Source organism: Rhagoletis zephyria, unplaced genomic scaffold, assembly GCF_001687245.7.
Source record: "Rhagoletis zephyria isolate East Lansing unplaced genomic scaffold, Rhagoletis_zephyria_1.1 Rzeph_scaffold_08497, whole genome shotgun sequence".
NCBI lineage: Eukaryota > Metazoa > Arthropoda > Insecta > Diptera > Tephritidae > Rhagoletis > Rhagoletis zephyria.
The window spans coordinates 1-13,450 of NW_016165577.1; the positions used below are offsets into that span (position 1 = coordinate 1).

The 13,450-nt window shown below is 36.8% G+C and overlaps 1 protein-coding gene across 1 annotated transcript; it reads left to right on the plus strand.

The window, feature by feature from the left end:
* Positions 1–12,336: 12,336 nt before the first annotated feature.
* Positions 12,337–12,675, plus strand: LOC108375087 (vitelline membrane protein Vm26Aa-like). The gene has a single exon (XM_017631165.1). The coding sequence runs from the start codon at positions 12,337–12,339 to the stop codon at positions 12,673–12,675; it is 339 nt and encodes a 112-aa protein (XP_017486654.1).
* Positions 12,676–13,450: the final 775 nt, after the last annotated feature.

Below are 13,450 nucleotides of genomic sequence, written 5' to 3' on the forward strand. Positions count from 1 at the left end.
GATATACATACATACATACATACATTTTATATACAGAAAGTAATGAGTTTTTGTGCACAGATGTAAAAGTTATTATGGCCAGTTAAGGTGATGGAAGGGTTATTTAGATAAAATGGAAGAACAAAAGTAAATTCAGTTATTGAATAGTTAAACTACGAATGTTTTGCTAAGCAAAATGAAAGTGCGCTCCACTGTGTTTAAAATATCTTATGCCGAGTTTCCACTAGGCATTGAAATGACAAAAAATGTATACAATTTAAAAAAATGACATGTGGATATGAACTTAATGACCATTTTTTAATGTAATGACACGACTTTAATGCCCGACTTTGTCCTTTGTCATTTTTGCCATTTAATGCCTAGTGAAAATCCAACATTAGAAATAAAAAAAAAAGTTTTTCAAGATAATTAGAAAAATTTGCAATTTTTGTGGCCCCATCAAAATGCTTCACCTCAAATCGATGTCGTTCATGAGCTTGACTGGACCAAAATTGCCCCTAAAGTGGATTTTTGTTTATCATAAGAATTTTGGGCAGAATCATTTTGGATAGTACCTAAACACGCTTGAGCTAGAGCCCTATTAATGAATTTCTAAGCCTGGATATCTGAAAGGTTTTAATTTTCCCTGATAAATCTTACTCCAGATGTAGGAGCATTTTAAAATTTTCGAAATTCATATTCACCGCTACGTCAAAGCAACTAAGAGTAGAAAGATATAAATCGCGATATATCGGCTTGCCGGTCATATTTGTTCAGATTTCAGCTGATAAGAATGCCGCGACGTTTAAAGCAACAAAAAACCTTTGAGTAGACAAACAGACCTTGAGTAAAGCGTAAAATTCGAAATGAGTCTATTAAAGTGCCAAATAAGTGGGAACTCTAAGCTACATACATCATATATCTAAAAATCAAGGCTCATGAAAATCATTGAAGCTATACTAACGCCTTCAAAACAACCAAATTAACAATAATAATAATCCTAATGACTATTTACTGGGCTTAAAACTATGTGACTGGACGGGGCAAGGCAAGAAATGCCTGGGGTCTTGCGACGTCTACTACTGTTGCCATGTGAAGGAGCGAAAATTCGGTTTGCAATTTGTGGTGGGAGAGAGACAAGTTGGATAAGGAAGCAAATTGAATGGGTCTGTCAGTCAGTCAGTCAATGCAATCGCGCCTTGGCACCCACGTCACTATTGACAGAAAAGTGAACGACTTAGTTTATTTTGGAACCAGAATTAACACCAATAATAATGTGAGCATCGAGAACAAATTTAGTGGAAAAAATATCTAGTCTAGAATTTTTGAGTTTTATTAAGTTTTAATAATATTTTGATACGGGAATTTGGATTTTATTTAAGTATCACTACACGAAAGCTTGATTTTTTTCTTCTACAACAATGCAATGCAATCCAAATCAGTCGAACCCATACGAAACTAATCAATTCAATTCGAAATTCGAAGTAGAAATTAGGAGACTTTCCGATCGACGTTAGAATGGCGAGATTTCTGTCGTTGAAACTACCGTCACATATCTTGAAAAATGTCCGCTGATTCAGAAAATGAGTTTTGTTGCACTCTAAAAAAATTTTCCAAACCCATTGGTCGCCTTTTTACATTTGTCGTCATATCTTCTGCATTTACAGATCGATATATATGTAGATGTTTTTGACTCGAGAAGACCTTTTTTTGTTTCAAAGTTCATTCATCGCAATTTCCTTGCAAAAATACCTTAGACTCAGGGGTGTACGGCAAACTATTAATTCATTGGCTTTTAAGGTAGAACGGTCTATTAAGTGTATTATACAAAAGTGATCTGTACGCTACTCTCTGATTAGTTTAAGTGGCAATTAAAAATTTCATAAGCCAATAAAAAGGAACCAATATATTATATATACGTCCAACCAGTGAACTGGGGCGCATTAAAATAAATACCACCGCATCGAAGAGCGCAACGACATGGCTGATAAGTAAGTATCTCCTTGAATTTATGGCCAGCCATTGGACGACCGATGCGCTCATAAATTTACCCAAATGTTCGATCGATGGAGAAGCACACAAACGAGAGGCGAATGAATATAAACGGAAATGTAATAAAAATAACAGCTTTAGTGAGTGGGAAATATATACATACATAGGTACTTATGTACATAGATACACAGGATACGGATATGAGAGTGAGTAAGTGAGTATGTGTATACGTTGTGTGTGTATGTGTTTGAGTGCACGAAAAAATTTATATAAATAAATAAATAGATAAGTAAAGTGAATAAATGTTTGCTGGCAATTTGGCATTTTTTATTGCATTTGCCGCATCAATAAAACCGCAATGTAATTTAAAGTGAACGCATTACCGAGCCACCAAACACAACTCACAAACGCGCTGGCACAGAGGGAGTTGAATAGCGGATGGATATTGAGCGCCACAGCTACTTCGAGGGTGTGTGTGTGTGTGTGTATGAAGCTTTTAATATACACTCACATATACAAACATACCTACACACATTTGGGCCACAACCATAATGACCATAAATATTGTAAATGCGGCAAAATGGCGAATTGCTAGCTCGCTGCCTTGCCTTTGTGGTGGTGAATTGTGGCGGCAGGAAGAGTCAGTCACTGCGGAAAACTTGAGAAACCAATAAATTTGTGCGTTACGATCTTTTCAGCCTCATTTAGGTAACTCAAGTTGTGATGAGGTTCCAGCCAAGCAGCTATAGCCAGACTAAAATGGTTGGGCGGTTCGCATGCTATACTCATTTGTGGAGCCAGGGGGGGGGTGTATGTATCATTGGCGTAAATTTACAACTTAGCCACTGCTGTGGCCATAAGCATCGTAAAACGCATTAACTGGGCCCAACAGTCGCACAATCTACTTGTAGGTATGTATTAGCTGCGCACCAAAGTAAGCAATTTTCTAAATTGAAAGTGGAAATGAAAGCATTTGGACCATTTAAACATCGAACACCCCGCCCCACATCTCACCAACCTGGCACACCTCCTTTTCATTCGCACTCGTTTGCTTCTTCAGCGGCTGCTGTCAACTGTTTTACGTTTTTGCAGAAGCTTGCAACTTGCAAATGATGAAGCACAGAGTAATGGAGCAACGCAATTTCGCTTGCAATAATTCATTGGCCTCAACTATGCTTCGCAAAACGCCTGAGCCGGCGACGCCATTCAGTGGGCGCTATCGGCTGTGCCGCCAATGTCAGTGCGCTGCTGGAGTTACGCGACTATAAATCCGAGAAAACTCAGACACACACACTCACAAGGTAAACTCGCAGTGCGCACAACTCAGTTGGAATGAAATTAATTATTTTCCATTAAACTTAAGTAGAATATAAAATTTCCTCGAAAGGCAATTTAGCCAGTCAAGTGCCCATATAAATTACATCAATTTCATACCACCTCCTCGGGAAATGAGAAAAAAAATCCTAGCAAAAAAAAAACTATATAAAACAAGGTGCTGCAGATNAGGCTTTTAATATACACTCACATATACAAACATACCTACACACATTTGGGCCACAACCATAATGACCATAAATATTGTAAATGCGGCAAAATGGCGAATTGCTAGCTCGCTGCCTTGCCTTTGTGGTGGTGAATTGTGGCGGCAGGCAGAGTCAGTCACTGCGGAAAACTTGAGAAACCAATAAATTTGTGCGTTACGATCTTTTCAGCCTCATTTAGGTAACTCAAGTTGTGATGAGGTTCCAGCCAAGCAGCTATAGCCAGACTAAAATGGTTGGGCGGTTCGCATGCTATACTCATTTGTGGAGCCAGGGGGGGGGTGTATGTATCATTGGCGTAAATTTACAACTTAGCCACTGCTGTGGCCATAAGCATCGTAAAACGCATTAACTGGGCCCAACAGTCGCACAATCTACTTGTATGTATGTATTAGCTGCGCACCAAAGTAAGCAATTTTCTAAATTGAAAGTGGAAATGAAAGCATTTGGACCATTTAAACATCAACCGCCCCGCCCCACACCGCACCAACCTGGCACACCTCCTTTTCATTCGCACTCGTTTGCTTCTTCAGCGGCTGCTGTCAACTANGCATCGTAAAACGCATTAACTGGGCCCAACAGTCGCACAATCTACTTGTAGGTATGTATTAGCTGCGCACCAAAGTAAGCAATTTTCTAAATTGAAAGTGGAAATGAAAGCATTTGGACCATTTAAACATCGAACACCCCGCCCCACATCTCACCAACCTGGCACACCTCCTTTTCATTCGCACTCGTTTGCTTCTTCAGCGGCTGCTGTCAACTGTTTTACGTTTTTGCAGAAGCTTGCAACTTGCAAATGATGAAGCACAGAGTAATGGAGCAACGCAATTTCGCTTGCAATAATTCATTGGCCTCAACTATGCTTCGCAAAACGCCTGAGCCGGCGACGCCATTCAGTGGGCGCTATCGGCTGTGCCGCCAATGTCAGTGCGCTGCTGGAGTTACGCGACTATAAATCCGAGAAAACTCAGACACACACACTCACAAGGTAAACTCGCAGTGCGCACAACTCAGTTGGAATGAAATTAATTATTTTCCATTAAACTTAAGTAGAATATAAAATTTCCTCGAAAGGCAATTTAGCCAGTCAAGTGCCCATATAAATTACATCAATTTCATACCACCTCCTCGGGAAATGAGAAAAAAAATCCTAGCAAAAAAAAAACTATATAAAACAAGGTGCTGCAGATGGCGCAGCAGTATGAGTGTGTAGGTGAAGGAAGGCATGAGAGAATGAGTGAATGAATGTGTGAGTGATTGCGTGAAGCGCGCGCCCTGAAGGTACTCGTACATATGCGGGTGAGTGAGTAAGTGAGCCAGCGTGCCTGCGGATGTAGTGGTATTACCCGTCTTTGTTGTTGTTGTTGTTGTTGTTGTTGTGGGTGGCCGGCCACCAGCGTCACAACTGTATTGGTGCGAGCATGTTGCAGAGTTGATTTAATGCCTGGTATTGAGGGAGAGTAAGGAAGTCACGAAAAATAAATAGCAGCACCTACTCGGCTGCATTTGACGCACAAAAAGGCACACAAAAGTGGTGGAAGTTGCGCAGCAGAGTTATAGAAAGGTGGCAGGTTGTAGAATAAAACTATGTATATGGAAAATAAAAACAAAAAAATTTAATGAAATATTAACAGCATAACGAAGCACTAAAATGAATAAAACAAAGTGTTTTGTGAGCTAAAGCAATCGCTGGGAATATGAGAGGGAGCTATGATACTGGAAAATTACTATAAAAAGCTTTACTCAAGCAGGAAGTGACTTGATTTCAAGTAAGTATAAAGTACCCAACAATTGTACATTTTGTTAAAGCGACACCTAATTCACTATTGTATGAGTTATTACCATATAAGAAAGAAATTCCAACTTACCTTTATATTGGAAAAAATCTTAGTTATTTCTTTTGGCACGGGTGGGACAAAAAAGAACCTGCTTTTTGGAGCAGATATATATTTTACGGAAACTCTGCGAATTCATTTCACTTTTCGGTATGAACTTGATGTCTTATAATAAAGAGATGAACCACAAATACTAACAAAGCAAAAACTACAACTAAAATTATTGCTTTATTATGAAAAAAAAATCCGAAATTCCTCTGTCGCGGGTGGGAAAAGTACGAATTTTTATATGAAAAGGTGTTTTAAGTGTAGTCCATATTAAAGATTACTTATTAGAACATATAAGAAGCCAGGTAGAGGTTCAACTCACACACTTTTGATATTTCAGCACTCAAGATCTTAATATATTACCAAGAATACCATTGAATAATACTTGAGAGTATATAAATAAAAGAATAAGAAAAGCCAAAAAATAAAAATAAGAATATACTTAGTCGCCTAGGTAAAACATTGTCGTATGTTACTCTCGACAGGTTTTGGGAAATTGCGATTGAAGTTTTAAATATCTTGATAAGTATGACGGCATTAATAATTCCATTCTTAATAAATTACCGAAAAAATATTAGTCAATATCTCTGAAACTAAAGGAGATAACCATAAACCGATGAGTCCGATCGAAATAACTTATTCTAAAATATTAGTATAATTGCAACTAAAGATAACAAATGTCAAAATGTCGCTGACGACAATCTTTTATCAAATGAACAAAACAATGAGAAATACATAGGTGCATAAGAAGAATGAGGGTAACAAGCCTTACCCTAGGCGGTTTATTGAAATTTATTATCGATATTTATTGAATTATCATTATTTATACAGTTAATGAAGTTTCTGGAATTTCTGGAATTTTCAAAATATATCAAGCTGTCGATATTTAAAGATGATGTAAGTTTATCGAGTTATCACTTCTTCTAGTCGAATTCATAGAGTTTTCAAATTTTATGTAGATGCATATAAACGAACAGTTATCCAAATTTATCGAAATTAATCGAATTATAGAATTTTGTCGAGTTATCGGATTTTAGTGTTTTTGAAATTCATTGAATCATCGATATTTATGAAATTATCGAAATTTACAAACGACAAACTGGAATTTATCGTGTCAATTTCAAGGCCTGCACATTTTTCAGGCACATTTTAGTTACAAAGCAGGCAATTTCCGGTAAGTAATTTTATACCTTAGACGACGAGCTAAGTTAGAAAACCTTTTGAATCTCGACAGTAACTGGCATTCCTTGTTGAGTGGTTTATTCGAATTTATTAAACAAGCTTAAAATAAGATTATTTAAAATGATTGACAATAAAATTAACTTTAATGGGACTAAGTATTCAGAAATATTCTATATAACTACACTGAGGTAAACAATGCATAGTAAAAATGAATACTTTATATTTGATTATCGTTTAAAAATGTTCGTATTTAAAAATTATATTTTCATACAAAATTTATTACGCGCGTAATGTTGATATCCAGAGATGGTCAGGGTTCGAATTCCACTGCAGGCAACTTGCAAATAAATTTTTTTTTTTGTTTTTGTCTTGATTATTCAATTCACGGATGCTTTTTCAGAACGCGTAATTGAATTGAATATTTACCAATACACAGTACTTTCGTTGACGTTTATAGTAAGATCAATTACGTTTCTATTTGATTTTAATATTTTTTCCCCTCAGTGTACACAGAATAAAAGATTCAAAAGAAGTGCTGATTCCAAAGTAGCCAACTCGAACGTTTACAAATTCGCTTTATCAGGCCTACTGAGAATTTTTCCTTGAGTACACCGTTATAAATTTCGGTTTTAATTTTAAACAATTTGGACTACATATATGACCAAACTAAAATCAGTTTCAAATACAAACCTTCCAAGTTAAAAAAAAGAGAGCGCATATGTTGGGTTTAGAATTTAAACAGTTAGGTTTAAATTTTAACTAACTGTTTAAATTTTAAACGTAAACATTTCCATAATTAAGAATAAAAAAAATCTTAAATTTCATGCTCCGTCTGATGGTATCAAGCATCTTTGCACACTCAGCTACAGCCACGCATGTAAATGTGCTTTCTTTCATATGTTGAGTTTGAATACACACCACATTTCGCTGTGTGCAAAACATTTACTATTTTGGTTTAGATTTTAAACCAAATTTTCTATATGTGAAACCTAGAAACTAAAATTAAAACATTTTGGTTTGATTTTTGAACCACGAACTTTTTGCTTAAACTATTGACTGGTTTAAAAAGTACACTATAAAAGATTAAAAAAGGCAGTAGTCCCAGCGCGGTTTAAAAATTAAACCCAAATTTATAAGCGTCAAATTTACAACGTCCTTTCCCGAAATCATACTGCCTATCCGACATGACATCCCGCGCTAGCTCCTGAAGTTTCTCAACCATTACCCGCTGCAACACTTTGCCAGGTACCGGAAGCAGGCTGATACCCCGGTAAGATCGAGGCTCGCACTTGATTTTATCGGGTGACTTCATTACCTTACATATTTAGCTATGCATTCTGTGCTTATTACTTAACAAAAGCACGTAATCGATATCAGCTTTAATTTACTTACGCAAAATTACACAGCTTATTGTTTCTTCTTCCATACAAAATTTATATTTTATTCTTCCTACTAAACCAACACCTCCTCATCCTCTCCAACGGCATTCTACGACATTCTATCGCGGTAAATAACGAGTTAAAGCCTGCTGCTTTCTAAATAGGGTTAGAATACATTTCCTCGCGTAAAGACAGCGCGTATAGCTTCATTGTTGGCATTATTTATTTATGGCAACGCACTTTTGCGCTAACAGGCCCGCTAAAACAGCAGCACACAAGCGGCCACAGCAGCCGCACACGGGTTTTATGGCAATAATGATACAATTTGCTACTTTGGCACAAATGTAAATTGGTAAGCTTGGCCAGCGAGACCTTCATGGCACATCCGCTTTGGAAGGCAGGTGCTAAATAAGGCATAAAAACCAATATATGTGTTCACCATTCTTTTATTTATCCACCGATTTTCTTTGTTAGTAGCTAGATTTTTTCGTAAAAGAACATTTTTTTATTATTAATTTCCNTTTTTTTTTTTTTAATTCCCCCCCCCCCCCCCTCCCCCCTGTTAAAATTTTGAATTTGTTTTCATAAAATATTCACACTAAATATCTTAAAAATTTGAATCAAATATTAAATTTGTCACAGTGGATTCGCCATTTTCAATTTTGAAAATTTAGTATACATATATTTCGAAATCAGTGATAACGAAAACCACTTACATTGAAATCTGTCAAATACATCATGGAGTAAACATTTTTGTCGGCCTATATTCTCGATTCGTCCCCATGTGTGTCGATCCCCGCGAAACTAATACGGCTGCATAAAACGGCTTTCATTAATACCACAGTTTGACACCAAACGACAAGATTCTTAAAAAAAAAACATGTTTGCCGACGACAATGAGATCATCGGTAAAACACGAGCTAAGTCTGTTCTGCCTTTTCGTAATTAGACAGAGAAGCAAAGAGCGTTAAGGCCTTATTTTGGCAACTTAACTTAAAGTAAATTAGAATCTAGAAAATCAAACTGAAACAGACTTCGACGTGACATTAAGCTTTGTTAAGTTTTGCCTGCCCAAATATAAACAACATCCATTTAAGAGAATTTTTATGCAATAGCCTTTAAGATACGTTAAGTTGCCATAGTCAGACCTTAAGTGTGGTGGTGAATAAAAACAAAACTAAGGATCTGCTGTCATCAGCAGTGTGACCAGGCTACCCCTTTTGAGGCTAGATTTAGCAATTATATTTAGCTGCGGAATTTTAGATCTAGCTTCCTAGCTGTTTTCTGGCTTTTTAATGCCACCTTTTTTATATATAATTTTTAGTATTTTAGTATTCTAATAAAAAAAAATCGATTTTTTGGAAATGTAAAAAAAATTTGCAAAAAGCCAAGTTGAAAGATTAATTGAACTGTAATGGTCAATTCTTATAGCAAAACATGTGTCACTATGTTACTTCTGTCATAAAACCTGTCGGCAAAATGAGGAACTTTTATTAATCAACGCTTTTAGGCAGGGCTTTTTGGGTAAAAACTTAACTGTCGAAGCTGTTCTACTATTCGGGAGCAAACGAGAAGGCGCTAGTTTCAAAGAAATTAATTTCAAATAAAGGAAGAATTGGAGCATACATGTCGCGGTGTGTATTGAGCAAAATTAAACTGGTACTGCGACAAGCGCGGAAAATCTATCGATTTAAGAAATCAAAAAATTGCCTCTTCAGGCCGACTGGAAAGTTTGCAGCGAAAAAATTTTAATGAGTATCGTTCACATGAATTTGCAAAAGTGCTGTTAAATTGTTCGGCATAAAAGTGCCGACTTTTTAAGTTTATTTTTTCACTGCCTCTCACTTTTGCTTACGTGTTTTTAAGTCACTTTAGCTTAGTTTTTTGGCATCATCTAATCACACTGGTCATCATACAAATAGTTAGAGCATACGTGTCTCAGAGATCGCGTCGCATTTGACACTTATGCAAGTAAGTTCGAAAAAGTAGAGGACTTCGTTTAGTTGGGAACCAGCATTAACACCGATAATAATGTCAGCCTCGAAATCCAACACAGAATCACTCTTTCCAACAAGTGCTACTTTGGACTGAGCAGGCAATTCAGGAGTAAAGTCCTCTCTTGACGTACGAAAACCGCACTCTTATAAGTTACTCATCATGCCCGCGCTGGGGTATGGTGCAGAAGCATGAACAATGTCAACATCCGATGAGGCAGCTCTTGCAGTTTTCGAGCGTAGATTTACGCGTTGACGATAGCGATGGCGAATGCCGCAGTCGATGAAACGAAAAGTTGTCTGAGGCATAGTAGTGCAGCGAATTAAAAGATAGCGGCTATGCTGGCTTGGTCATGTCGTGCGAATGGACGGAGATGCTCTAGTTCTGTAAGTTTCAACGCAGGTAACAGAAGAAGAGGAAGGCCACTACATCAATAAAAAGACGAGGTGGAACTTGTCTTCACTAGGCATTTCCAATTGATGTCAGTTGGCATAGAAAAGAAATGACTGGCGTGCTGGCCAAAATCGCTTAGGCGGTTACAGCAAAAAAAGATTCAACTCATTTTACTTAAACCTACCTCACCTCACCTCAGCGAACTGGTCCCAAAATAGTTCTGATAATTCCGAAGCAGTTTTGAAAAATACGAAATAGTACCGGAAATCCCGAAATAGTCCCGAGTATACTTAAAATCCTGAAAATGTAAAAAATCCCGAAACATTCCCGAGAATCTCGCAAATCATTAGAAGTTTGAAGCAGTCCCGAAAATATCGAAATAGTTCCTAAAATCCCGAAGTAGTCCCGAGAATCCCAAAAATTATAAGTACTCTCGTAGATCTAGAAGTATTCCTTAAAATTCCGAAGTATGTAGTCCTGAAAATCCTAAAACTGACGAAGTAATCTGGAATGTCCCGAAAATGCCGAAAAATGTTTCTTTGAAAAAAATGTCTCTCTAAATTTTACTGTATAACCATAGGTATCTGAAGACAGTAATTTTGTCTGAAGTTAATTCTTACATAAAACTACTTGTAAGGCGAGTAACTTCTCACCAAAAAATAGGAGCCTTAAAAATGAATTTCAACTACCAGGCATAGATGAATCCAAACTTTTGGGTCTTCGTTGAGGCCTTGAAAAATTACTTAAAACTGTTCCCCAGTGTGGTCAGTTATTTTCGGCTTAAAACTACTCATCTCAGGTAAATGTAAATTGCTTGGCCGCCGAGCTGTAATGAAACCCAAAGATGCGTGAGTGCGGCAACTTAGCAGCGATTTCACTTTTAACTTGTAAAAGCTGCGCGACTAGGGAAAAAGTAGTGGTGCACTTATTTCATATGAACTAGTAATTCGGCTTGAGCAGAAAGAAACTAGATGCACTATAATTTTTTAAATAGCTTTAAGATTCGAGTCGAATAGCAAGATGTCTGTCCTATAACTACATAAACGTGATCGTGGTAATAGATCTTCGATATGATACATATCTATTAAAAATACTTAGAAATTGGGTCTGAAAAAGTAAAAAAATATAAAGAAAATATCAAAATCTTGTAATAAAACAAATTTTAAACTCGGAAGTTAAAATTTATTAGAACTTTAAAAAAATAAAAAAAAAATTTAAAATTAAAATCAATTTTTTTTGATTTTTCGAAAAATTTTACAAAACCTTTTCTAAACGAAACTTTGTAGAATTTTTTCTATTTTTTTTTTAATTCTAAAAAAATAAAAAAAAAATTTGCAAAAAAAATGTAATTCAATAAGTTCATAATTAAATTTTTATCGAAATTGTAATAAATACTAGATCCACTTTCATCTGCTATAATATTAAAAACAAAAATATTTATTCACTAAATTATTATTTTAATTTTGCTCTATGATTAATTGCATACAAACATACATACTTATATGCACCCACTTGCATGACCTAAATTAACATGGCGCTCAAAAAATCCAGTTCATATGTAAGGGACCTTCACCTAAACAGGTTTAGAATTTAAGCAAGTCAACAGAAAAGTCTTGCATAAAATCTACGAGAATCAACAAAAAAGCAGAACGTCAACACTAAAAACTAGGTTACTACCGGTCGAACTCATTTCGTACACACTCACTTTCTTCATTGATCGAAATTTACAACTCGGCAAAACTATAGCGCAAGCGAAAAAATTCCAATGCGTTGCTGAAGAATTTTCGCTTACCTCAGCAAAAACTGCTGCACCAGCAATTAACCAAACCAAAGTTGAGCGCTTAAAACATTAAATAATATAATAATAACAATAAGCAAAATAACATTTATTAGTATAAAAGCCACACCGCTGGCTATCAAAAATCATCAGTTCACTTCTGCTGCTTCACAGTTCAAGTTATTTGAAGAACCAAAAAAACCACAACCACCATGAAATTCTTCGTTGCTATTGCTTTGTTCGCCACCATCTTCAGCGTTGTCTTGGCCGCACCATCCAGCAGCGGTAGCTCCGCTTCGGCCGACCAAGATGCCAAGGCGGAACAGAATGTCCAAGCTGTAAATGTGCAGGCCTTACACGACTTGAGCCGCTACCGTAAATCAGCCTACGGTGCCGCTCCCAGCATTCCAGCACCTCCTTGCCCCAAGAACTATCTCTTCAGCTGTCAACCTAACTTGGCTCCAGTCGCTTGCTCTGCTCCAGCTCCAGCCCCAGCTTCATACGGTTCCGCCGGTGCATACACCGCACCCGTCCCAGCTTATGTTTATTGAGACACTTATTGATTCCAATGGAATCGTTTATGGACCAGGACTACAAGGACTTCGTGCGGATATGAGTAAAAGCTGAGCGCAGTTTGTTATTTATAAATAAAAATAATAATAAAAAAAATTAAAACTTTTGAGCTAAATTTGCGACTTTTAATTGACTTAGTGTAGTGAAAAGATTAATAGGAATTTTGTGTTGGGATGCAATAAAAAAAATGCTCGTTAGTCTAGTCCAAAGCTTAGTGGTAGTTACCCAAATATGAAGAAATGCATTCATCCGACGCCTAAAGCCAATTAGCAAGGCTAATCAGGAATTATTTACTTCGCAAAGTGTTCAAGTAGTGCTCATTCCCGAGATTGGGAAGAGAGGACATACGCTGCCGAAGGACTGTAGACCTATAAGTCTCTCGGGTGCATTCATATGATATGCGGAATGCTTCAAAGAGCATAGAGTTCTTGGACAGACAGCTGTCAACTCAGCATAAACCCCTCGAAGACCAAACTTCTCTTCCCAATTTCAACCTGCCTTCCTTAATTGGACATACTCTTTCTCTTTGCTCTTGTTCTAAGTATTTTTGGGTCATTCCTACACCGAAAATTCTTAATGGAAAATGAACAGAGAAAACCGAGATAAAAAGACCTACAGTGCGCTGTATTCTTGCAATAAAATGCTAGCCTAGAAGTGGGGTCTACGCCCAATTAATTCATACGGTTCACTATATACACTAGGGTGGTCCAAAAAAGGAGAGTCAGAATTTTAATGCTCTCACCCCCTGGGATT